General features: G+C 54.7%; 11 protein-coding genes across 11 annotated transcripts; 7 read left to right on the top strand and 4 right to left on the bottom strand.

Annotated features, from left to right (window-relative positions):
- Window positions 1-231: 231 nt before the first annotated feature.
- On the top strand, window positions 232-1,931 carry PG986_003064 (uncharacterized protein; the record flags this gene model as incomplete). The annotated part of the gene is made up of 2 exons (XM_066839286.1): window positions 232-1,083; window positions 1,161-1,931. The coding sequence occupies 2 exons, from the start codon at window positions 232-234 to the stop codon at window positions 1,929-1,931; spliced, it is 1,623 nt and encodes a 540-aa protein (XP_066704350.1).
- A 535-nt stretch (window positions 1,932-2,466) lies between these two features.
- PG986_003063 (uncharacterized protein) lies at window positions 2,467-3,594 on the bottom strand (the record flags this gene model as incomplete). The annotated part of the gene is made up of 4 exons (XM_066839285.1): window positions 2,467-2,669; window positions 2,780-3,000; window positions 3,137-3,348; window positions 3,481-3,594. The coding sequence occupies 4 exons, from the start codon at window positions 3,592-3,594 to the stop codon at window positions 2,467-2,469; spliced, it is 750 nt and encodes a 249-aa protein (XP_066704349.1).
- Window positions 3,595-5,548: 1,954 nt separating this feature from the next.
- On the bottom strand, window positions 5,549-8,257 carry PG986_003062 (Protein sel-1-like protein 2; the record flags this gene model as incomplete). Its single annotated transcript, XM_066839284.1, has 4 exons — window positions 5,549-5,919; window positions 5,981-7,942; window positions 8,003-8,152; window positions 8,230-8,257. 4 exons carry the CDS (start codon window positions 8,255-8,257, stop codon window positions 5,549-5,551), a joined length of 2,511 nt encoding a protein of 836 aa, XP_066704348.1.
- Window positions 8,258-8,921: 664 nt separating this feature from the next.
- Window positions 8,922-10,164, top strand: PG986_003061 (WD domain protein; the record flags this gene model as incomplete). The annotated part of the gene is made up of 5 exons (XM_066839283.1): window positions 8,922-9,228; window positions 9,288-9,387; window positions 9,443-9,509; window positions 9,579-9,919; window positions 9,975-10,164. The coding sequence occupies 5 exons, from the start codon at window positions 8,922-8,924 to the stop codon at window positions 10,162-10,164; spliced, it is 1,005 nt and encodes a 334-aa protein (XP_066704347.1).
- Window positions 10,165-10,201: 37 nt separating this feature from the next.
- Window positions 10,202-11,074, bottom strand: PG986_003060 (uncharacterized protein; the record flags this gene model as incomplete). The annotated part of the gene is made up of 2 exons (XM_066839282.1): window positions 10,202-10,634; window positions 10,701-11,074. 2 exons carry the CDS (start codon window positions 11,072-11,074, stop codon window positions 10,202-10,204), a joined length of 807 nt encoding a protein of 268 aa, XP_066704346.1.
- A 483-nt stretch (window positions 11,075-11,557) lies between these two features.
- On the top strand, window positions 11,558-12,763 carry PG986_003059 (uncharacterized protein; the record flags this gene model as incomplete). Its single annotated transcript, XM_066839281.1, has 3 exons — window positions 11,558-11,606; window positions 11,669-11,821; window positions 11,886-12,763. 3 exons carry the CDS (start codon window positions 11,558-11,560, stop codon window positions 12,761-12,763), a joined length of 1,080 nt encoding a protein of 359 aa, XP_066704345.1.
- Window positions 12,764-13,700: 937 nt separating this feature from the next.
- On the top strand, window positions 13,701-14,721 carry PG986_003058 (uncharacterized protein; the record flags this gene model as incomplete). Its single annotated transcript, XM_066839280.1, has 2 exons — window positions 13,701-14,412; window positions 14,708-14,721. The coding sequence occupies 2 exons, from the start codon at window positions 13,701-13,703 to the stop codon at window positions 14,719-14,721; spliced, it is 726 nt and encodes a 241-aa protein (XP_066704344.1).
- A 138-nt stretch (window positions 14,722-14,859) lies between these two features.
- PG986_003057 (thioredoxin-like protein) lies at window positions 14,860-15,519 on the top strand (the record flags this gene model as incomplete). The annotated part of the gene is made up of 1 exon (XM_066839279.1): window positions 14,860-15,519. The coding sequence occupies one exon, from the start codon at window positions 14,860-14,862 to the stop codon at window positions 15,517-15,519; it is 660 nt and encodes a 219-aa protein (XP_066704343.1).
- Window positions 15,520-15,833: 314 nt separating this feature from the next.
- PG986_003056 (uncharacterized protein) lies at window positions 15,834-16,716 on the top strand (the record flags this gene model as incomplete). The annotated part of the gene is made up of 3 exons (XM_066839278.1): window positions 15,834-16,023; window positions 16,086-16,244; window positions 16,310-16,716. 3 exons carry the CDS (start codon window positions 15,834-15,836, stop codon window positions 16,714-16,716), a joined length of 756 nt encoding a protein of 251 aa, XP_066704342.1.
- A 756-nt stretch (window positions 16,717-17,472) lies between these two features.
- On the top strand, window positions 17,473-19,125 carry PG986_003055 (uncharacterized protein; the record flags this gene model as incomplete). The annotated part of the gene is made up of 1 exon (XM_066839277.1): window positions 17,473-19,125. One exon carries the CDS (start codon window positions 17,473-17,475, stop codon window positions 19,123-19,125), a length of 1,653 nt encoding a protein of 550 aa, XP_066704341.1.
- Window positions 19,126-19,490: 365 nt separating this feature from the next.
- Window positions 19,491-21,133, bottom strand: PG986_003054 (UPF0187 protein; the record flags this gene model as incomplete). The annotated part of the gene is made up of 2 exons (XM_066839276.1): window positions 19,491-21,022; window positions 21,076-21,133. 2 exons carry the CDS (start codon window positions 21,131-21,133, stop codon window positions 19,491-19,493), a joined length of 1,590 nt encoding a protein of 529 aa, XP_066704340.1.
- Window positions 21,134-21,752: the final 619 nt, after the last annotated feature.

Here is a 21,752-nt window from a genome sequence, read left to right as displayed (position 1 = left end):
TGCAATGAATCAGTACGGAAGAATAGGCCCGATGGACAGCAGCTAGCACGCGGCCAAATCTCTTCATAAAGCGTCCTTTCCGTCCACCCTCCTAGCCCTCGTACGGCCGCCAGTACGGGCGGCGGGTCTTGCCATTTCCCATTACGAGACCAAAATCCGAGCGTGTGGTCAACCCCGTCCTTCGACGCCCTCGCCAATCTGCCTGGGTGCCCACTCCCTCCCACCACCGCCATGTCCACCCCCGTCGAGGAGATCCAGGCCGCCAAATTGGTCGGCCCCGACGCCCAGACCGGTCCTCCAGCTACTGCTGCCCCGGCCGGCGGCGAGCGCGGCGAACGACGCGATGCGCCGGCGAATGAGAAGTCGTCCAGCTCCCACCATTCGGCCGAGGACGAGAAATTCGCCCGTGCCACGGCCTCGGGTCCGCCAGGAGCCGCGCCGCAGGCGTCCGGCTCAACCAAACTGTCGGGATGGTTCCACTGGCACGAGCCCGGCACGAGTCCCGAGGAGAAACGGCTCCTCTTCAAGCTGGATTGGTTCCTCCTGTCCTACTCCTGTCTCTGTTTCTTCATCAAGTGGCTCGACAGCAACAACGTCACCAATGCGTACGCCTCGGGCATGCAGGAGGAGCTTGGCTTCGGCCCCGGAAACGAGCTTTCCTGGATGAACACGTACTTCACTGTCGGCCAGCTCATCGGCGCCCCGTTCGCCAACCTCATCATCACCGTCATACGGCCCAGGTATTGGCTGCCCTTTTGCCTCACCTGTTGGTCCCTCTTTGTGCTGTTCTTGTACAAGTGCAACACCGCGTCCGAGTTTTATGCGCTGAGGTTCTGCATCGGCTTGTTTGAATCGGCTGCCTGGCCGGGTATCGAGTACACCCTGGGCTCCTGGTACAGGAAAAGCGAGCTGGCGCGGCGTTCGGCCCTCTTTGTGATTTCCGGTGTCTTGGGTCAGATGTTCTCGGGCTATCTGCAGGCTGCACTCTACAGCGGTATGGAGGGGCATGGCGGCATGTCAGCGTGGCGATGGCTGTTCGTCTTTGACTTCATCCTCGCCATTCCTGTCGCTGTATATGGTATTGTATGTAACATCATATGCTTCCCCCTTCACTTTTACGTGCTTAATCGCCTCAGGGAGCTAACTTTCCATTCCTATAGTTCTGCCATCCCGACACCCCTCACAACACCAAAGCCTGGTACTTCAACGAATGGGAGCGACAGAGAGCGTGCGAACGCATCGAGGAGGAGGGCCGCAAGCCCGTCGGCAAGCTCGACCTCTCCGTCTTCAAGCGCATCTTCACCAGCTGGCAGGTCTACGTCTTCCCCCTAGGCTATGCGCTCTGGAGCTTAACAGTAGGATCGTATGTCATGCAGTATTTCACGCTGTATCTCAAATCCACCCACTGGTACACGATCCCGCAGATCAACAACATCCCCACGTCGCTAGGCGCCGTCAACTTCATCACCATGCTGACCACGGGCTTCGTCGCCGACAAGATCGGGCGCCGCGGGCCCGTCTGTCTGGCGGTCGGGCTCATCCTCATTTTCTGCTACTCGGTCTTGGCAGCGTGGGAGGTGCCGCACGGCCTGCGCATGTTCGTCTTCATCGCCATGGGCACCTACGGCTGTTTCACGCCCCTGCTGGCGAGTTGGTGCAACGAGTGCTGCGGCGGCGACCAGCAGAAGCGTGCTTTCATTTTGGGTCTGATGACGTCGGTGGGCGGCGCCGTGGTCATCCCATTCCAGCAGCTGCAGTTCCCGAGCTCGCAGGCGCCGCACTTCAAGGCCACGCATGGCTGGGGGAGCGCGCTCGCCTTCGTGATCGCCCTGACGCTGTGGACCGGCGTCGGTATTCCGCTGATCCAGAAGGTTCAGTCTAGGAAGGTGCAGTCCGACGAGTATCAGTCAGAGGCCGAGGCAGATGTTTGATGTTACTAGGTTATCATATTTGGGCTTATGCAGCGGCAGACACACTTGCAATAATACAATGATTATTCGACACAGCTTCACAGCAAGGACGCCGTCTGTGACGTCTGGCCCCTTCCCGAGTCAGGTACAGGCTCGGTTGCTAGTCTTCGGTGGGTGTATAAGATAACGTTCGATCCAATGTGTTTTCGCCATAACAACCATGTTGAAGAGCAAAAATAATTAGAAATTTAAAACTATGATGATGTGTTTTCTTGCATCCCCCTAATAAACCCCCTTTCCCTAATTTTCCGAGATTCGTATTTGTTACTAAGCATTAATTGTTTCCCCCCCCCTTCCCATTTTCTGGCATCCGAACACGGTTTGAATGAGTGGGAAGCGTATAGCATGGCAGGAAGTTGCGACCCTTGGCCGGGGCGGGCGTCGGTGGTGGCGAGATGAGGGCGACGATGAGTGTCGGTCAGGCCCGTGGGGCGTAAACACGAGCCTGGACCGGACCAGCGTCTTGCGACGTGGACAGGAACTGGTCACGTAGTTCTCAGTAGTCCCAACCGTCTTTGTCCCAACCACCATAGCCGTGGTGACCGCCCCATCCGTGGTGACCGCCCCAGCCGTGGTGGCCACCCCAGTCACCTCCGTTCTCATCTCTCCTTCCAAATCCTCCGTGGCTACTGCCACCTCCGCCGTAGCCTCCTCCACCCCCGTAGCCTCCTCCACCGCCAAATTCCTCGTCCCGTTTGTCTATACATGTGTCAGCGTATGGGAAGGATACCTGATAGACACGAAGAAGAAGAAAACACACACACACACACAAGTAGAATGGTGTGAATGTCTTGGTCATGTTCACTTACCATAACCGTGGCCGCCTCTGCCGCCTCCATGATGGCCTCCGCCGCCGTAGCCGCCTCCGCCATAGCCGCCTCCGCCGCCATGGCTTCCACCACCATGTCCTCCTCCAAACTCCTCGTCTCGCTTGTCCCAGCCGTTGTTATAGCCGTTGCCCTTGCCGTTGTACCAGGGGTGGCCCTTGCCCCAGCCGTAACCGTGGTGGTGGCCGTAGCGGTCCCAGCCACTTCAAGTAGGGGTACATCACGGGTCAGCCAATAGTTCTCATGGTAGTTGCTGCAAGCCAGCAAACGTTAAAGGGGCGCAGCGGGAGGGGGTAAAGGGGGCGTGTCGTTAATAGAACAAGAGTGCATAAAACGTACTTCTTTCCATCCCAGTCCTGGGTCTCGGCAGTATTGGCAGTTTCGGCAGTACTGGCAGTTTCGGCATTGGCGTCATCTCTCTTGCCAAAACCTCCAGGGTGTCCGCCGCCTCCGCCGTAGTTTCCACCACCACCAGCACCACCTCTTCCTCCTCCTCCTCCTCCTCCAAATTCGTCTTCCCTCTTGGCAGCCAAGTTCAGAGGCTCAGGGGTCTGGAATATCACTTGTTAGTCTCCACTGTTTATGTTGTATTCGTATGAGTGTATAAGTGACTGATCGGGTGGTTGAGTGGGTGGGTGAAGCCATCCCCGGTCGTCTTCAGTGATAAAATAGTGATGACTTACCTCAGGGCCGGCGTTCCGCTTGTCCACGGGCTCAACTCCATTGCCGGGGAGGGGGTTGGCAATAACGTTGGTACCTAGAAGGAGGGCGGCAGCCAGTGTCTGCTTCTTGACCATGATGACGGAGGAAGTATTTGAATCGTCTTATAAGTTATGTTGAGTGGATGCAATGATATAGGAGAGAGCTTTATGGGGTTGTCGTAGAGACCACTACAAAGATTCCGTTTGGGTCTGACTAGTCTGTGAACACCATGTTATGAAAAAGGGAAGAAGAGAAGCTGGACTTGACATGAGTTTCTTCCAGACTTATATACTCGTTGGCGTGAGCTCGAGAGGCCCGGCTCTCCTCATGGCGGTCTCCATTCCACGGTTTACGTTCAAGCTTAGTGAATTGCGCCATAGTAGTCCTCGTTTCTTTCATCCATCTATCCTTCCATTCACGTAGAGGCCCGTCATACAGAGACATTCTGGCCTCCATACACAAGGCACCTCGACGTGTAGTGGTATGTGTGAAGCATCTAGACCATCGCCCATCGCTCACTTGGGCAACCGGAGCCGGGTTTGCCGGAAGGGCGTAGCTCCAACTTTCGCGAAGGTAACATGTCGACCTGGAGATCTATAATTGCGTCGTGATCATTTGTCGGGAATAGATGAAGTTCCTCTTGGGAAGGAAAGTCGTAAGACGCGTACCGACAATTAAGGCTGTGGTGGGCCCCCTCCCCCCTTCCGTAGATGCCGGCCCCAGCAGCCAGGAGACGGCTATCGACAAAGTTCGACGATCCGGCAGCATTGCGGACAACTGCGGAGAGCGACGTTACTTCATCCGAGGACAGTGTGGAGCGCCCTGGCCCGGCGACTTACTGTCGGCGACTTATTGTCGACCTCCGCCCGAACAGAGTTTGCTAGACATCCGCGGTCTCGGACCCGCGGCTGTGGCTCTTGGGTCATTCTGTTGTAATGGCACACTGGGTTAGGGGTCATGACGAAACCTGGGCCACCTGCCCACCATCCCCGCCATCAGTCCGGCCTAAGTCTCCTTGTTGCATTTGCTGCATGTAAGGTAGTAGGAGTGGGCCAGAAGTAATCTACCAAGAACAAAGGTTCAAGTCTAGATGGCGTTACCGAGAATAGATGTTTTCTCCCCCCCCTTTTTCTCATGACAGAGATTTGGGTTTGGGGTGGCATCGTCTGCATCTATCGGTTGGTTAGATCAGACAGGGCTGACAAATCCACAGCAATGGATCTGGCCAAACTTGATGAAGCTTATATCTGCTTCGGCGCCGAGAATACCGGGCTAGAGAAGCGATGCTTGTCTCCTCAAGGGCGCCCTCCCCGTCGGGTTTTGCGCATAAGGCCGTTCTAATGCCGCTGGCCAAGACTTGGATGCCTCAGCTGTCTGGGATCAGTACACGTTTCGTAAGCATGATCACAACGGTGCCAAATTTGCAATCCATGAGTGCTCCAACACCTCAAGGCCCCAGCAGGCATGTTACTTTATGCGTAGCCTCCCCTGAAGTTATCACGGGTGGCCCGGGATAAAGTGACATACCTCTGCAGCATTTGGCTCCAGGTTAGTCTACCACGTTGCAGGCATACGTTTACCTCCCCCTACCAGATAACGAAATACGGTTTGGTAGCGGCGGTACAGGTGGCGATATGCCCGGATAGAAGGATACCCTCCTCGCTTTGATCGTGACTTGAGCGACAGCTAGCTTTGGTACTTGACAGGCGCATGCAAACATACCGCTACTGCGTGGTAGGTCTGCTAGCAATTGCAAGGGCTTATATAAGAATGCAGGACTTGCCGTAATGGAATGTTATGCCTTAGAGCGGAATTGATACCGACAGCCTAAGTCGGGTGAGGCACCAGCCCATCCGTCAACTTTACTGGCACAGTCGGGTCAAGATCCAGGCAACTCCTGAGTTTCGGTAGATATCTCGGGACTTTTGTTTCTTCTGGGATCATTCTTCAAGTATGTCAGTCGGTAGATGACCGAAGGGCGATTAGACTTTTGGAATAGGTTGGTCGTGGTATCTCAATTCGTGGTAGAATGCTATGAGTTGGGTTTTCTCAGTGTCCTACTCCTCCCATACCCCATGGCTGGAATTGGGGGTCTCCAAGCCCTCGTGGCACTGGCCCCGGATGAGGCGGAGGCGCCATCCCGGCTGCTCTTGCTGCGTTTTGCTCGGCTTCTCTTTGGGCTCGTCGACGCTGCAACCATTGCCGGTAAAACAGTAGAGTGACAACCATGCCACACAAGGCCAGGATAATGAGGCTATCAATGATCCCCTCTAACTCGTCAAACTCTTCACCAAAAGGCTCTCCGTCGCTTCCCACGATGTTCTCGTCATACATGTCATCGTACCCGTCCTCATAGTAAAGATGCTCGTCTCTCAAGAAGTTGTCGATCCATTCACTCGGAGACCAAGTCTTCTTCGGCGCTAGAAGACACCATCTTAGCTGGACTGTGTTAAATTTAGACGGGAAGAAGAGAATGCTTACCTGGCTCATCCCGGATGGAATTAATTTTGCCATGCGTGAACGTATTCCAAGCACTGCGCATACGGAGCTTAAGAAGACTCAGTGTCACAGGCAAATATGCCTCGTCATTTGTCTCCAAGGCCTGATCGTAGTAACGCTTTGCCAAGTGGAAGTCTTGAACCAGCCCGACGCCATTTTCGTGCATCCAACCCAGATTGTACAGAGCCTGTGCACTCTGGAGATATTCCGAGGCCCCAGAATAGCACTGCGCAGCTTTGTCGGCAGCTGCTTCAGTACCCACTCCATTAAGATAATAATCGCCCATCTTCACTAATGAGTCGATATTAGCTTGTACAGCCGATCGGGTCCAGTAGATCAGGGCAAGTGCTGAGTCCTGCAAGAGGTTGGATCGTGGTGTTGGGCGCTTGAGCCACGACGGGATCGTGAAACTTGACTTCATAGTGTCTAGCATGTAGGCTACGTTGTTCTGGGCCTTTTCGTATCCTTGCTCGGCAGCCAGAACATAGTCCAACACAGCCAGTTCGTAGTCCCCGTCCTCGTAGGCTTGATTGGCTTCCGTCCAGGACGACACGAACGGTTCTGCTTTCTCCGCAACGACTTTGTAATACTGCATTGCCAGGCTGCAGGTCTTGTCCCGGCCGACTCCATGGTGGATCATCTCGGCGAGATAATACTGCGCCTCGATGTTACCGTAGCGCGCAGCGGTCTCGAAATAAGAGCCGGCAATACGTAAGTCGTCCGGGGTACCTTGGTCAAGATGGAGAGCACCCAGCACAACTTGAGCAGGGCCGAAGTCCGTCGCTGCTGCTTTGAGCAGATCTGTGGCTCTCTTCGGGTTCTTCTCAACACCATAGCCTTTCAGCAACATGAGGCCTAATCCCCACTGCGACTGAGCATCACCATACTTAATGCCGCGCTCGAACCATTTCCTCGCGTGGTCGAAGTTTTGCTTGTACTGACCACCCTCGCCTCTCAGCCACATGCGACCGATATAGCCAGCGGCCTTTCCTGCGTACTTGTCCAGGCCAGGCTTGGCATTCTCGGTGGTTCGGCCGTCCTTGGCGCGCCAGAACTTTGTAGCAACGGCCAGGAAATAGCGCCGGGCCACATCGACGTCCCTTGGAAGCCCGCGTTGGCCATCGTAGTAGATTCGCCCTAGGTTGAAAGAGGCCTTGAAGTCGCCCTTCTGCGACATAAGATCGAGATACTCGATGACGTCGTCTATAGAGGCGTAAGCGTCGGAGCTCACGCTGTGCTTCAGGGCATTGATTCCCGAGCTGACAAAACTCGCCCCTTCTCCGTAGACACCGCCATCCTCGTCGGCGATCCTGTAACCTTCTTGAACAATCGACATTCCTCCGGGTGGCCCGGATCTAATCCAAGCCATGGCCTTGTCGGCGACCCTCTTGTAATACTTGCAGGCCATGTCGCAGTTTTTCGACACTCCAATGCCGCTGTGATGACGAGCCGCTATAGTCATCTCCGCTCTCGTATGGCCTTGGTTTGCAGCAAAGGTGTGGTACAGTAGTGCTTTGGCCTGGTCCCTCTCTACGGCGTCGCCGAGGCCCGTTGCGTACATCAGCCCAACCATATGTTGAGCTGAGCTGTTACCGTTGACTTCGGCCAGTCTCTTGTGGTGGTCAAATGCAGCCTTGAAATTCCTGGGGTGGGAGAAGTTGCCAAAGAAGTTCAGTTGGCCAAGAAGGTATATGGCGTCGGTGTTATTCTGGTCGGCGGACCGCTGGAGTAGCTTGACGCCTTCGAGCAAGGGCCCGCTGATGGTGGTGGCCGCCGTCGTCGCCGCCGGTTCCTGGGGTGGTGCGCTGGTGCGCAGACTGGGTAGCGCCTTGAGCGCAAGGTTGAAGATAGATCCGAACATGCCCGTTTGTCGTTTCGATTTCCGGTAGAAGGGGGTCTTGACCTTCCGGAACTCGACCATGGCGGCATCAACTAGCTCCCATCCTGATAGCCTGTTAGTTCTGCCTCTGCTGGTCTGCTCTCGCTATCCTGGCCAGATCCTACCATTTTGATACGGTGTCCAGCCTCCCTGGGCTTCGTAGCCGACGTTCGTTTGCGACTCGACTTGATCGGTGGGGAGCTTGTCGGTGGAACCATCTTGACCGAGAACTTTTTGCTCGGTAGCATACGCAATGGCGAAAACCTGCAAAAGCACTGTTGAGAGAAAAGCGAAGAGTCAGCTGCATTTGCCATTTGCCATGTAGATCTATGGACTGGGGCATGGTACTTACGGAAGACCGAAAGAAGCCAACGCCTCATGATGGCTAACTATGCTATATGCGAAAGGTAAGGGCCTGTAATTGTGTCATGGTACCTGGTAAAGTGCCCTGGGAAAATAAAAAAGCGAGAGGGGAAACGGTGTTGGTTGCGTTGCCGGAATCGAACAGTCCAACGTGTTCACTTTGCGATTATCCGGGAGTTGAGGCGCCTGCTTATGATTTGACTGCGACTGACAAGCAAAGCAGCTGTGCTGGGCAAGCTGTCCTCAATGACGGGCGCGACGTCAGCCGAATTGGACGGCCAAGCTCACTAATCGAGCAGCCTAGAGCCCCCTGTAATTGGCTGCTGGCACCTCAAGGAAGTACTACAAGATGTAAAGCATTAGGTACCGCACTCAGGAAAATGGGGCGGCAAGCCGAGCAGCAGCTTCTACGTAGGCGTTCCTGGTGGGGGCAGGCAGACCCTCTATTTTTCGGACTGGAGGCTCAAATCGAGGATTGAATTTTATAGAGGTGAATGGCGAACTGGCGATCGCTTGGAAGAACTTATAGTTTTCAAATTCCTGAAACACGACAGCCTAAGATCGATTGTCTTGCTGTGGTCTCACATTCTGTGCTATCCACCCTTTTTTTATCACGTCTAGGGCCACTTCCATACCGAAGCCACACAGGCTCACATTGGGACTTCAAGCATCTGGGAAGCCATGTTCAACCTCTCGTGTGTAGATGAGTTCCGATACCCCGGCTCAGACGAGGTCTATGTCCTGGACTTGGTACCCTTGGCACAAGGGCCCGCCACCATCTCGTCGGACCAGAAGCTTTGCGCCTTCAACCCTCTCAGCCTTAGACCAGGCCCCGTAACCACGCTGCAGACCAAGCATGGCAATCTCACAAGCGCAAAGGCTTTTGACTTAGTCGGCTCAGTCGTTTGTACAGCTGGAGAGGACGGCAGTGTCTCACTATGGGACCTGAGGAAAGATCCGCGCGAAGCTGAAGTCGCTCGTTTGACAGGTACAACGGAGAACTCCTGGGCTACGTAAAGGCGGGCGGCTACTAACGTTGCTGTGTAGACAACCAAGCACCTGTGCTTTCGCTTGCTTGCTCAAGTACAGGCTTCACCGTTGTAGCAGGCACTGAGCTCAAGTCCAGCCAGGCATCCATACTCATCTGGTGCGCGCAACTGCGTTTTGGTCTGTGATTGTAACTCATACTTACAAGTTATCAGGGATGTACGCTCCACACCCACACCGCAGCACCAATATAAAGAGGTTCATAGTGACGATATTACCGAGGTGAGCTTGGCTAGAGGACCTTATTGCTCGGATGGATATACTGAACTGGCAAAAAAAAAAAAAAAATAGCTGAACTTCCACCCTACGAACCATAATATCCTTCTATCTGGTTCAACAGACGGTCTGGTCAACATCTATGACACCCAGATCACTGATGAAGACGAAGTTGTGATACAGACACTGAACCATGATGCATCAATACACCATGCGGGCTTCCTGAACGATACTGAGGTATACGCCGTCTCGCACGATGAGAGATTTGCGCTATACAACATCGCCGAAGACCAGGAGAAGGGTTCAGCAACCAATGATTTTGGAGACATGAGACAAGTGTTGAATTGTCAATATATCGCCAACGTTACTGCCAAGGCCAACGGTGCAGGAGCTGTCATTGGTGCCGGAACTCACGAGTAAGTCAAGTACGCTGACAGGATAAAATTGTAGCGCTGACAAGTGTGCTGCTAGGAATCAAATGTTCGAGATGGTCCATCTGACCAAGGGTACCGAGTGGACGTTCGACAAGGAGAACAGCGTAGGGCTGCCTGGTGCCCACTCTTCCGAAATTGTACGAAGCTTCTGCTTCTACGATGAAGCACAAATGGTCTTCAGCGTTGGGGAGGACGGGTATATCAAGTCATGGAAAGCCGCAGCATAGCCTCAACCTACCCTTCAAATCAAGAAATGCAGGCACCTCAGCCAAATTTGTCATGCTTGCTCTTGACCTTGAGCATAAGCAGTTGTTCGTGGTAGTCGCCTTCCCGTCGCGCCCGCTTGAGAGTTCTAACTTCCTCTTCCTCAAGTCGCCTGCCCACAGCCTCTTCGAGCTCCTTGCGGCTGATCTTCTCCCGCGCCTTTTCCTCTTTCGTAGCCTTTAACTTGGGCTTGAAGCGCGCCTGCATGCGGACCCGCAGCGTTGTGTCAAAAGTGATGTCAGTAGCGTCGCCACGAACTTCGGGGGCAGCATTGGCCTTGGTTGCTTCTTTGACCGTGAGGAAGGTTTCGCGGAGTGTTTGCAGCTGGAAAGTTCCTGGCGTGTCGCTCGTGGGAATTGCGTTCCAGGTCTCGAGTGGCGAGACAGCCTCCGAGGTCGCGCTGAGAATGCCGTACTTGTCGCAGCTAAGATACCTGATTGTTTTTTTCTCGTTAGCCATTTGAAGGCCAGCATTGGTTTCAAGTTAGGACACTACTTACTTTTTATATCGGCCCTTGAATCGGAACTGTTCGGTGCCGGCAATCTTGTTGGCGATCCAGACCTGACGCACGTCATGAGGTTCCGACGTCGTTGGGTTTCCGTCGATGATGTTCACGATAGGATCCGTGAATACCGTACCATTCGCGTCGCATGCCAAACAGGTCGGGGGATCAGTCGGGAGCACCAACATGACCGGTCCAACAAGATCGCCTACAGCTTCGGCAGAAACCCAGCTGTCATCGTCGCCTGCATCTTCCTCGGTTTTTACAACGGCGCGTTCGCTTGGTCCAGCCTCGGCATTCGATGATTCGGCTTCTGTTCTCTTCCGCTTCTTGGGCTTCTTGTCGCCCTTGAAGGATAATGGCTTTACCATGGCGAAAGACGTCAACTTGCGGCGATTACAACCAGGGCGTTGAATGGTGTAGTAAGTAGATGCAAGTAAGGAAGGTGCTAACTAACGGTTGCTGGCAGCTAGGTTAAGCGACTCCAGCTGCCAGTAAGTAGTGGGGCCTGGACGTCAGTTTAGCAGTCTTCTGATGACCTAATACAATCAGGTAGGCACTCCAGGGTAGCAACAAGTCCCCGTCCTGTGTGGTGTTACTACTAGTGCTTTCCCCAGGTCCCGGAAGATGCCTGCTCCTCCTTCGGATGTAACCTTACTTGGAGCGCCTACATATCGGGGCTCAAACGCCGACGGTTTCCTGTGGACATTCACGAGACGCTTAAAGGGCACTCGCTACAGATTTATTTGACTCCGAAGCTCTGCATGCCGGTTCTGGTTCCGATCAGACTTGAATTACTTTTCCAGTTTCCATTGCAAGTTCAGTAGATTCATTGAAATAGAACGCGCTTCACTATGGCAACAGCACAGCCAGTCGTCGTCTCCTTAAAGGACCTTAAGAATGGTAAAAGGCCCGATGTACTTGGGGAATCGTGCCTTTAGTGGATTGTACTCACACGATAACAGGAGATATCTCATTCGAGACTCTGCAAGAAGCATTCGGTCCCGAGTCCCTGGGGATCTTGGTAGTGAAGGACGTGCCCCAAGAGTTCGCTGGCTTGAGGCACCAACTCCTGTCCTATGCTTCGTACATGGGCAACCTGAGCGAACCCGACTTTGGTATGAACAAAAACACTTGCTCGGTTTGCCGTCGGAACAACTACTTACCGAGCTTTCTTTATAGAGAAGTTCACGAACGAGGCTGCCAAGTATCTTGTTGGGTGGTCGCTCGGGCGTGAGCAGTTGAAGAATGGTGGAGCAGATGACCTTAAGGGGTCGTTCTACGCAAACTGCGCCTTCTATGTCGAGCCCAACCGGGAGGCTGCCACGCCCACGGAGCGCTTCACTCTGAAGGACTTCCCCGAGTATCTGGCGCCCAACTCCTGGCCGCCGAACGAGACGCTCCCGGGTTTCAGGCCGACGATGGAGCAGATGTGCCGTCTCATCATCGACACGGCCGTGCTCGTGGCCAGAGCTTGCGACAAGTTTGCCGAGAAGGAGATCCCGGAGTATCCCAAGTCCTACCTGGAAAAGGTTGTGCAGTCTTCCTCCACGACCAAGGCGCGTCTCCTGCATTACTACCCGATGACGGAAGAGATCATGAAGCGAGGCGATGAGGAAGATAACTGGTGCTCGGTCCACAAAGACCACGGCTGCTTGACCGGCTTGACTTCCGCCATGTTCATAGACGAGCTGAAAGTCAACGCCAAAGTCCCGGATCTCGGTGGAGACGTCCCAGACAGATTACCAATCCTGGACGAACTCACACAGTCGCCAGATCCGCAAGCTGGGTTGTGGATCAAAAATCGAAAGGGCGAGCCCGTACAAGTCAAGATCCCCAGAGACTGTATCGCCTTTCAGACCGGAGAGGCGCTCGAGAGGATCACGCGCGGCAAGTTCAAGGCCGTGGAGCACTCGGTGCGCGGAGCATACAGCAAGGGCGTTGCTCGAAACACCCTGGCTGTCTTCACCCAGCCAAACCTAGAAGACGAAGTCGATCTCGACCAACACATAAGCTTTGGCGATTTTGCGAGGGGCATTATTGCCAAAAACACAGTCTAGATGTCTCCAATACAACGGAAATCAATATCTCCCTGAGCGCAGTATATAGGTTGTTGATGATGCCTATAGATTCCTGTAACCATCGTGGCAATGAACCTTCTTCGACCATCTCAGAGAAAACGAGGAAGGGGAAACCCTAGCCGTCTTCTTTCTTTGGGTTAAGCTCGTGCTGATAATTCACTCATGCCTCCTGACTCTCCTAGCTGTTTTCACAGCCTCTGAAAGCGATCGGCTGCTTAAGTACCCGAGGCAACCACCCATTGGTCGTCTTAGTCTTTCCCCCATCGATCACGTCGTATTCTAGAAGGATCATCGCCCCTGAGACTTATCTGGTGATACAGCTTACAAGCACTTTCATTATTATGGTGGGCACTACTGATCTTCCAAATGAGCTGATACTCACGCTTGTGGGTGATCAGTATGATCAACCACACAACATATTACCATACACCTTGCTCAACCGTCGTTTCCACGCCATCTCAGATCCTATATTGTATCGCAAGCTGGACAAAACACGCTTTGAAGTAGACATCGTGAGGTTTATGCCAGATTCTCCACTGCTGGGCGCAAATTGGACTCTTTTGCGGTCTTCTGATGATGACCAGAACACTGAGATTATGGGGTGCTTGTATCAGGTATGGCTTTTGGCATTTCTTTTCCCCTATTCCAGTGTTTCGGCTGGTGGATGAGTATGCGGCTCTTCGTGGAGTTGTCTACGTTCCCTCCCGAGACATGTGATGCACTTCCCGAATGATCAAGGTTAATATCGAACGTGGATTGGCCCCTACATCATGCTGTGGTCTGCCAGAACTACGATACGATCGATGCCCTCTTGGAAGCCGGTGTTTGTGTCCATGGTCGCTCTACAGAAACGGAGCAACGGATCACTGGTATGCTCGAATACGGATTCTGGTGTGCCATGCAACTGGATATCGCGATGGCCGCACCAGTCGGCCTGGCAATCAGCTTGGGGCTCGAGAAGGTCGTGCGACATCTGTTCTCGCGCGGTGCTGACGCCAACAAACCATTAATACTGTCCGAGGAGTTGGTGGATCCCGATTTGACGCCGGCTTCGCAGAACAATGTTCTGCATATGGCCTGTGCAAACGGAGCATGGGACATGACGAAGATGCTTTGGCGCGAGGGTTTCTGTACAAACGTGTGCGGCCGGGATGCGGCCGGACAGACTCCGCTGCACTATGCTCTTCACCGCCGCAACTGGACATGGCTCCTGGGGCCTGTCGAATGGTTAACGGAACTCGGTGTCGATCCGGTCCAGCAGGCCGACCAGCAGGCCGGGTCGCCCAAGCCCGCCAGGCCGCTCAAGCCCGCCGAAGTTCTTGATGCCGCCTGTGAACAGATGGACTTTGAATTGGCCCTCCGGCTGCTGGATCTTGGGGCCGACGCCCGGAAGACACTTTCGGCGTTGGTGGCCTGCTGCAGATGCCCTCCTCCGAGTCCCCGCACGCACCGAGCCAAGTATCGCGCCCAGATCCAACTGGTCCGGAGACTGCTGCGTGGCGGGGCCGACGTCAATCAACGTTGGTGCGACACAACCGCGTTGAGATGCGCCCAGGTATGGAGCAACATGCTCGTGGCTGGTATCTTGCAGGAAGCGGGAGCGAGAGATACAATGATCCGGATATCCTGTAAGCGTGTAAGTCGGTGAGTCCTCGAACTCGAGAGACTTGACTGCCCTCGGATACCCAGTGCATAATTTGGAAATAGCTGCTATTGCTATACCTTACTACCTAACCGACACTAACAATATTGCCCAATGTTTGAAGTGGTCTTATTTTGTCCCATGGATTGGAGCGGCATGTGAAAATGTCGAGATGCGTCAATGAGGTAAGTATTGTGGCATGGGATGGCATCTTGCATTCCTACCCCGCCACGGCGCCACCGGAGTGTGAGGTTAATCAGTAATCGCGTCATACCCTGCAGATCAGGTGGGATAAGAACGAGGAAGGAGATGGACAAGATCCCTTCTCTCTTGTAACATTATTCAGAACATTGCTCTCTCTACCTGTTGGCCGACAATAACAACGAAAACAAACCTCACAGCACGCAGCGCTTAAAGGCATCATCTCGAAATCATGGCTGTCCCTCCCAAATACGCCACCCACAAGCTACGCTTCCGAGCCCCGGCTTCGGGCGAGGCCGCCCCGGGCCTTAGCTCCAGCATGCACACGCTCGAGGTCTACCTGGACTACGTCTGCCCCTTCAGCGCGAAGCAGTTCAACACGCTGTACCACACGGTGGTGCCGCTGGTGCAGGGAAGCGCCGAGTGGTCGGCGGGGCTCGAGATCATCTTCCGGCACCAGGTGCAGCCGTGGCACCCGTCGTCGACGCTGACGCACGAGGCGGCCGTCGCGGTCCTCAGGGTGGCGCCCGAGAAGTTCTGGGCCTTCAGCGACGCCCTCTTCCAGCAGCAAAAGGACTTCTTCGACGTCAGCGTCGTCAACGAGTCCCGCAACCAGACCTACAAGCGCCTCGCCAAGGTCGCGGCCGGCGTCGGCGTCGACGAGGCCAAGGTCTACGAGCTGCTCGAGATCAGCGACAAGCCCGGCCCGGACGGGTCGCTTAACTCCGGCAACCAGGTCACGAACGACCTCAAGGTCCTGATCAAGATGGCGAGGTTGGTGAGCATCCACGTCTCGCCTACTGTGGTATATGATGGGCTTGTCGCGAATGACATCAGTTCAAGCTGGACCAAGGAGCAGTGGACCGAGTTCTTGACCAAGAACGTCGTTTAATTGATTGATTAGGCAGTTATGCTGGAAGAGTTCTGGGCACAGGAAGTCAATGACCACCTCGACTGATTGATGAACAATAATACGCCCATTTTATCTACGGAAAATATTCATGGAGTCATAAGCGAATTGATTGCGATGTATCACTGCTGGGCAGTGTCTGTCTCAACTACACGTGGTATTCTGACGCTGCAGGTGGTTATGAGCGGTTGCGCTAAGGCCAGCAACCCGGTAAAACTCAGAACTTCGACCTGCCTGCCTCGTCGCATCTCTCAATAAGACTTGACGATGACAGCGTATTCCACATAATTGGCATCATGCTTTTCACAACAGCGCCGAGAAATGTTCAGTTGAGGCCCATGGGTCTCCGGCTGTGTCGTGCCTCAATTGCGCCCCGTTTTGTGTCGCCGCGTAGTCCCAGCCAAATATTATGTCGTAGGCTTGCGTCCACCACTCCAACAAAACCGGCGGCGAATGGATTGAAGGCAGCACCTGAACGAAAATACAGTAAGCCCTCCTACTTTTCAAATGGACTGAACCCACCAGCTCATTGGCTAAACGATATATAGTGTACCCGGAGCGGCTCTGTATATATCATGCTGGGACTGGCCGGGTCACGTTTCTTGCATGCCTGAAGCTGTCGACAATCTTCGTCTTCGCCTTCTTCGGCTTCGTAGTGACGCCCACCTATATAGAGAAAACTGGATGGGGTGACACCACCCTGCGAAGTAAGAGAATCGGCTTCCCATCGGACTCTTGACTCCGCAAGATGCTAACACAGCTGGTTCTACAGCCGTGGCCGCGGCCGTCGGGCCCTTGCTCATCGTGGGCTACCTGACGTCGCCCTTCGTCTCCTTTATGCATCTCCGGCTGCCGCCCTTCGCCCGGGTATCTGAGGAGACCCTCCGCAGTTTCGTCAAGCGGTTGCCCGCGCAGGCGCAGACGACGGAGCTGGATATCACTACCATGAGCGCCATCGCGAAGCCGCGGGTCAGCAAGGTCAAGTTGTCGGAGCTGCGCCCCGCGAACCAGCGGCTCGGCATCGTCAACTACGTCCGCGACACGACGGCGGAGAACGCCACGCGCAAGTGGTACAACTTCCGGGCTGTGGGGAAGTTCAATGTGCAGCACAACAAGTCGCCCAGAGTACGCGGGGTCTGGGAGGAGATTGCTGCCACGATCACTAAGCAAGCCGCCTGAAACATCTACAAAGTGAAAACTTGTCCGTTTGACTGTCCTTCGATTCCGAATGTCTACGGCAACATGTTGCATGTCTGGGGAGGCAAGAAGCGTTGTTCCATGTCGGATGCGTCTAAGTTAGACTTCACCCACGCAACTTGATCAAGGGCATGTACAACTATGAATAGCAAGTGTAGTCTTGAACAGTTGCCCCTACAACTCCAGAGGTCAACGACTCTATACGTCTTGGGGCATCGTTGCCATTACTATGCAGCTTACCGCCATCGGTTATAAGATATTGACTTGCACGTGGAATACCATCGTCAGACTCATATGACCAAGTCTATTAAAAGTATTCTCCAGAGGCTCGTAAAACTGCCACCAAAAAGGGGTGAAGAAGTTCAAAGTAATCATCAACCTGCACCTGGAGATATTTGCCAGCTGGCAAACACCTGTCCAAATCTTGAATAGCAATCTGACTCGCGAAAGGATCCATCCACCAGAACAAAGACCCTCAACAGCATCACGTACTCCGCAACTCGCCGAACACGGAAGACCCTGGTAGAATGGCCAATTGAGAAGACGAACAATTGCAGCAGCCCCAAAAAGATGCCTTGGAGGATATGAGACCTGAGTTTGATAATGGGCAAGGCTCCATCTACTGGCCTCTTTGCTGCTTTCACCAACCAGAAGACCACAAGACTTTCCATAACAGCTAGTAGCCTGTCACTTACACGGGGTTTACTCCTGACCAGGCGGCACTCTTCTTCGCCAACCATGGCACGCACTTACGAGTCTGCGCTCTCACTCCTCTCCTCCCTGCAATCCAACAAAGCAGTAACATCTCTCTTCTCCGCTCCATTACTACCTCCATCGCCGTCGCAGAGCAGCGGCAAGCCCCAAGACCTCAATGCTCTCGCCATCCCAGAGATGCTCGCCTGGCTCGACCGCGCCGGTCTCTCGCAGAGCGACCTCGCCCAGCTCAAGTGCATTCATGTTGCGGGTACCAAGGGAAAAGGATCCGTCTGCGCATTCCTGACCTCGATCCTCGTGAGCAACGCCACAGCTGCCGGCAAAGTAGGCACATACACGAGCCCGCACCTGGTCTCGGTGCGCGAGCGCATCATGATCGACGGCCATCCTCTGGCGCCAGATCTGTTCGCGCGCTACTTCTTCGAAGTCTGGGACGCCTTCACGGAAGCGGCGCGGGCGGAGCTCGGCCGCAAGACGGGCGACTGGCACACCCCCACCAGCGCCGCCGCCGCCGCCGCCAAGAGCGCGAGGGCCGAGGAGAACGATCGGCTCCGGGAGGCAGAGCTGCAGGGCCCCGCGACCAAGCCCTTCTACTTCCGCTTCCTGACCATCCTGGCCTTGCACGCGTTCCTGCGCGAGGGCGTGCGCAGCGCCGTCGTCGAGTGCGGCATCGGCGGCGAGTACGACTCGACCAACGTGCTGCCCGCCGAGGCGGTCACGGCGAGCGTCGTGACGCAGCTGGGCATCGACCACGTCGGCATGCTGGGCGGCACCCTGCCCGAGATCGCGTGGCACAAGATCGGCGTGGCCAAGGCGGGGCGGCGGTGCTTTACGCGGAGGCTCCCGGGTGGGGAGGGGCAGGAGGCGGCGAAGACGATGGAGGTCTTGCGTCAGAGGGCTGCGGAGCGTGGCGCCGAGCTGGTCGAGGTGCCGGACGAGGTCGTTGAGGCCTGGGGCGGCGTCCGGGCCGACGAGGTCGGGGGGCTGGAGGGGGACTTCCAAAAGTACAACCAGGCGCTCGCTGTGTCCGCGGCGCGCGAGCACCTCCGGGTCCCTGCGAAACAGGAACAGGAAAACAACAAGAACGACATCTCAACGGCAGTACTCGACTTCAGCTCCATCCCCGAGGAGTTTGTGGAGGGTCTACGAAAAGCCCGACTCAGGGGCCGATGCGAAACGAGACAAGAAGACAACGTCACCTGGCTCATAGACGGCGCGCACACGGCCGAGAGTCTGCGAGAAGTGGCGCGCTGGTTCGCTTCCAAGCGCAGTACCGCAGCGAACACCCGGCACGTCCTGCTGTTCAACCAGCAGGAGCGAGATGCCGCCAAGTTGTTGGAGGACCTGTACTCCGGTATCCAACAAAGCGCCTCGTCGCCAGACACGACGGCCATCTTCGACAAGGCAGTCTTTACTCGCAACGAGCTACATCCGCGGTCAACCGACGAGGCCGAGAGGGATGTATCGGTCCAAAATGCTGGGGCACAAGCCTTGAGCCGACTGTCGCCAAACAGCCAGGTGGTGGCCTGCGACAATGTTGCGGATGCGGTTTTCGAGGTAAGGAAGAACGATCCAGCTCAAAAAGACACGATGGAGAAGACGATAGTGCTTGTTACAGGTAGCTTGCATTTGGTAGGCGCGTTGCTGCGAACTCTGGAGCCAGATGCCCCCTTATAAAGCCTAAAATGTTATATGCAATACTTCAAGTACAAACAATCGTCGTGATATCCGGAATAGCTAGTAATGTAATATTAGCAGCGATTGACAGTAAACTGTGGGGTTATGGTCTTCGTTGATATGCACGTATGCGGACCGAAACACTTCATCTATCACGTCGAGAGTCCATACCTTCGCAAAATGGCAAATCAGTATGGTTTAACCATCGAATCTAATCTTGGCTGCTGGTCTAGGCGTGACGTACGCATCAACAATTTCTAGAGTCCCCTTTGTAACCCTTATTGCCGTGCAGGCCACTATATACCTGCAGCAACAACCCATGCATGCCCACAAACTCCCCAACACCGTGAAAAGCCAAACGAGCTTCAGAACACAGTTACCGCACTAACGTAACCATTCTTGAGCACTTCAAACACCAGACCAGGAAATCCATACAAGGTAGTTGTAGAATCCTCGCTACCATCAAACTTCTTAGCAGCCATACCGCCTGTGCTGTCTTCCCAACCACCCAAGAACTCGCAGCTGCTTCCCGGACTATCTCCCCAACCGCGGTTGAGAACCATACCGCGCTGCCGCTGGTTGGCTTCGGATTCCGAGGTAAATGTGGTCTTCCATTCCTCCCGTAGCCGCTCTTCGAGATCGTTGAATACGGTTTCTGAATTGGCAACTGGCTCGGTTTCCGAGGACAGGTAAGGAATCTCCCATCGGCAACGGCGATGCCTGTTGAAAGGATAAGACCCGGGTACGTTGGAGTGAAGCACAAGCTTTGTAGCCACAAGTCGATATGGCATGTCTGTTTTGATGGGTCTTTCCCCGGGTAGTACATCCCCGTTCGCCGCTGATGCCCGAGATGGCGGCGGTCGTGAAGGCAATACCGGAGGGGAGACCAGTATATCAAAGCCCAAATAGAAGTAATTAAAAAAGCATTCTCCAGAGACATTTCCGACAAACTCTTCTTCGATGGCTTCATCCTCCGAGTCATCAGAGCCTGTCATCTGGGCCGAAGACTGGTCGGTGTCTGTAAGGTCGTCGGGTCGCTTGTAGTTGCTACCGTTCGACCTTGACCGGCTGTGGCTCGCTGCGCGGGTCTTATGGATGTACATGCGCTGGTCGTTCTTGCGGTATATGGCATCAGGGGGGCCTAACTCTGCCACCAACTCCTGCGGTGTCGTATCTCCGAGTATCACCCACACGGACGAGTTGGTCCATTTCTTGTAGAATTGCAATCGACCAGCACCGTGGATCTTCACTAGAGATATCTCATCGGGAACCACATCCTTGCTCTTGCTGAACACGAAAGCCGACTTGATGGTCGGGAGTACATCAGTCCACAACGTCTCGCGGGCTTCGGCCCAGGACTTTCCGTTGAATATGGCCATGGAAATGGCTGTCTGGCTGGCAGAAGATGACAGGAGTGCTACGACGTCCTTATCCGGAGAGTACATGTCCTCGGGCAGCGGGAAACTAAACGCAACACCGGGGTACGACAAGACGTACGTCCCAACTCCATTCATGTCGCCCTCGGCAGGTGGGATGTATTCTCCGGCATATGTAGGGCCCATCAAGCGGTGATAGATGGTCCTGAAGCCCGGACCCGACGATGACTCGGCACCCAGTTTGGGGGACGATATACCCTGACCGGGCAGAGGCGGCGGCTTCACAAGCTCTTTCTCGGACTGCCCATATGTGATGCGGTTCTTGGTGAAATCGATGACTTCAATGAGCCTCAGGCGCTGTTCGGGACCATCAAAGCGTAGTCGGATACCGTTCGCAGGCAACGTCAGGATTACGGGCTCGGTCACGGGTTGCGTCGGCGAGTAGACTAGGTCCAGCTTCGGAAAGCGCTGCGGTTCGGCTTTCAGGCGAGTCAGAATGTCATGAAGTGAAGCGCCGAGCACTTTTTGGAATGTTAGCTATAGGCTTCCTTATATCGATGGAGGCAGAGCTCACCCAGGAACCCCAACGCAACGCCCGGGTGAAGCGTCGCAGTGAAGATGGCCGCCGACATAGCAGCAGCAACGAAGGGCCAGCACTGTATTGAACTGGGCTCCAGGTCGGTGGTCAGACAAGGTCGTGGTTGATTACAGTTGCAGGAATGATGGCTTAATACGGCGGCAAGCTAAACAGGCGGAATCGAGGCTTATACAACAGTGTTGAGGTGAAGGCCAGGATGGAGATTACGTGACGGGACACTGTGGGTGCATCCTAGAGTCTGGGAAGCTCTGGTGACCTAGTAGCTTGAGGAATCAACGGAAATCAGACTGATAAAGCCTTATGCAGAGTCATACCTTGTTTGCAGCAGGAAACCAGCAAGCAGCTGGCTTGAATAAGTACAGGCAGAGCAAACTATTGAGAGTTGGGGATGACTGGTTTACATAAGGGGGTGAGCGGCATGCCAGGCGCCGGACAACATCGTCATTTGACGTATCGCACTGCCGCGGCCGGAGGAGCTATGGGGGTCCTGGGGGTTCTTTGGGGGGTGTCACGGGCCAGTCGCAGCTGTCGGTTGGCTTGCTGGAAATGGGAAATGGGCAATGGAAAATGGGAGCTTCCTGTTCCTGCAAGGGGAATGGGGAAACGGGGGGTAGCAGAAGAGGGGTCACCAGGCGCGCGCATGCCATCCCGAT

Source organism: Apiospora aurea (genome assembly GCF_038362705.1).
Source record: "Apiospora aurea strain CBS 24483 chromosome Unknown utg000002l_segment0_segment0, whole genome shotgun sequence".
Classification (NCBI taxonomy): domain Eukaryota; kingdom Fungi; phylum Ascomycota; class Sordariomycetes; order Amphisphaeriales; family Apiosporaceae; genus Apiospora; species Apiospora aurea.
The sequence above is the reverse complement of the archived record's forward strand: the minus strand, read 5'-3'. Positions and strand labels throughout refer to the sequence as shown.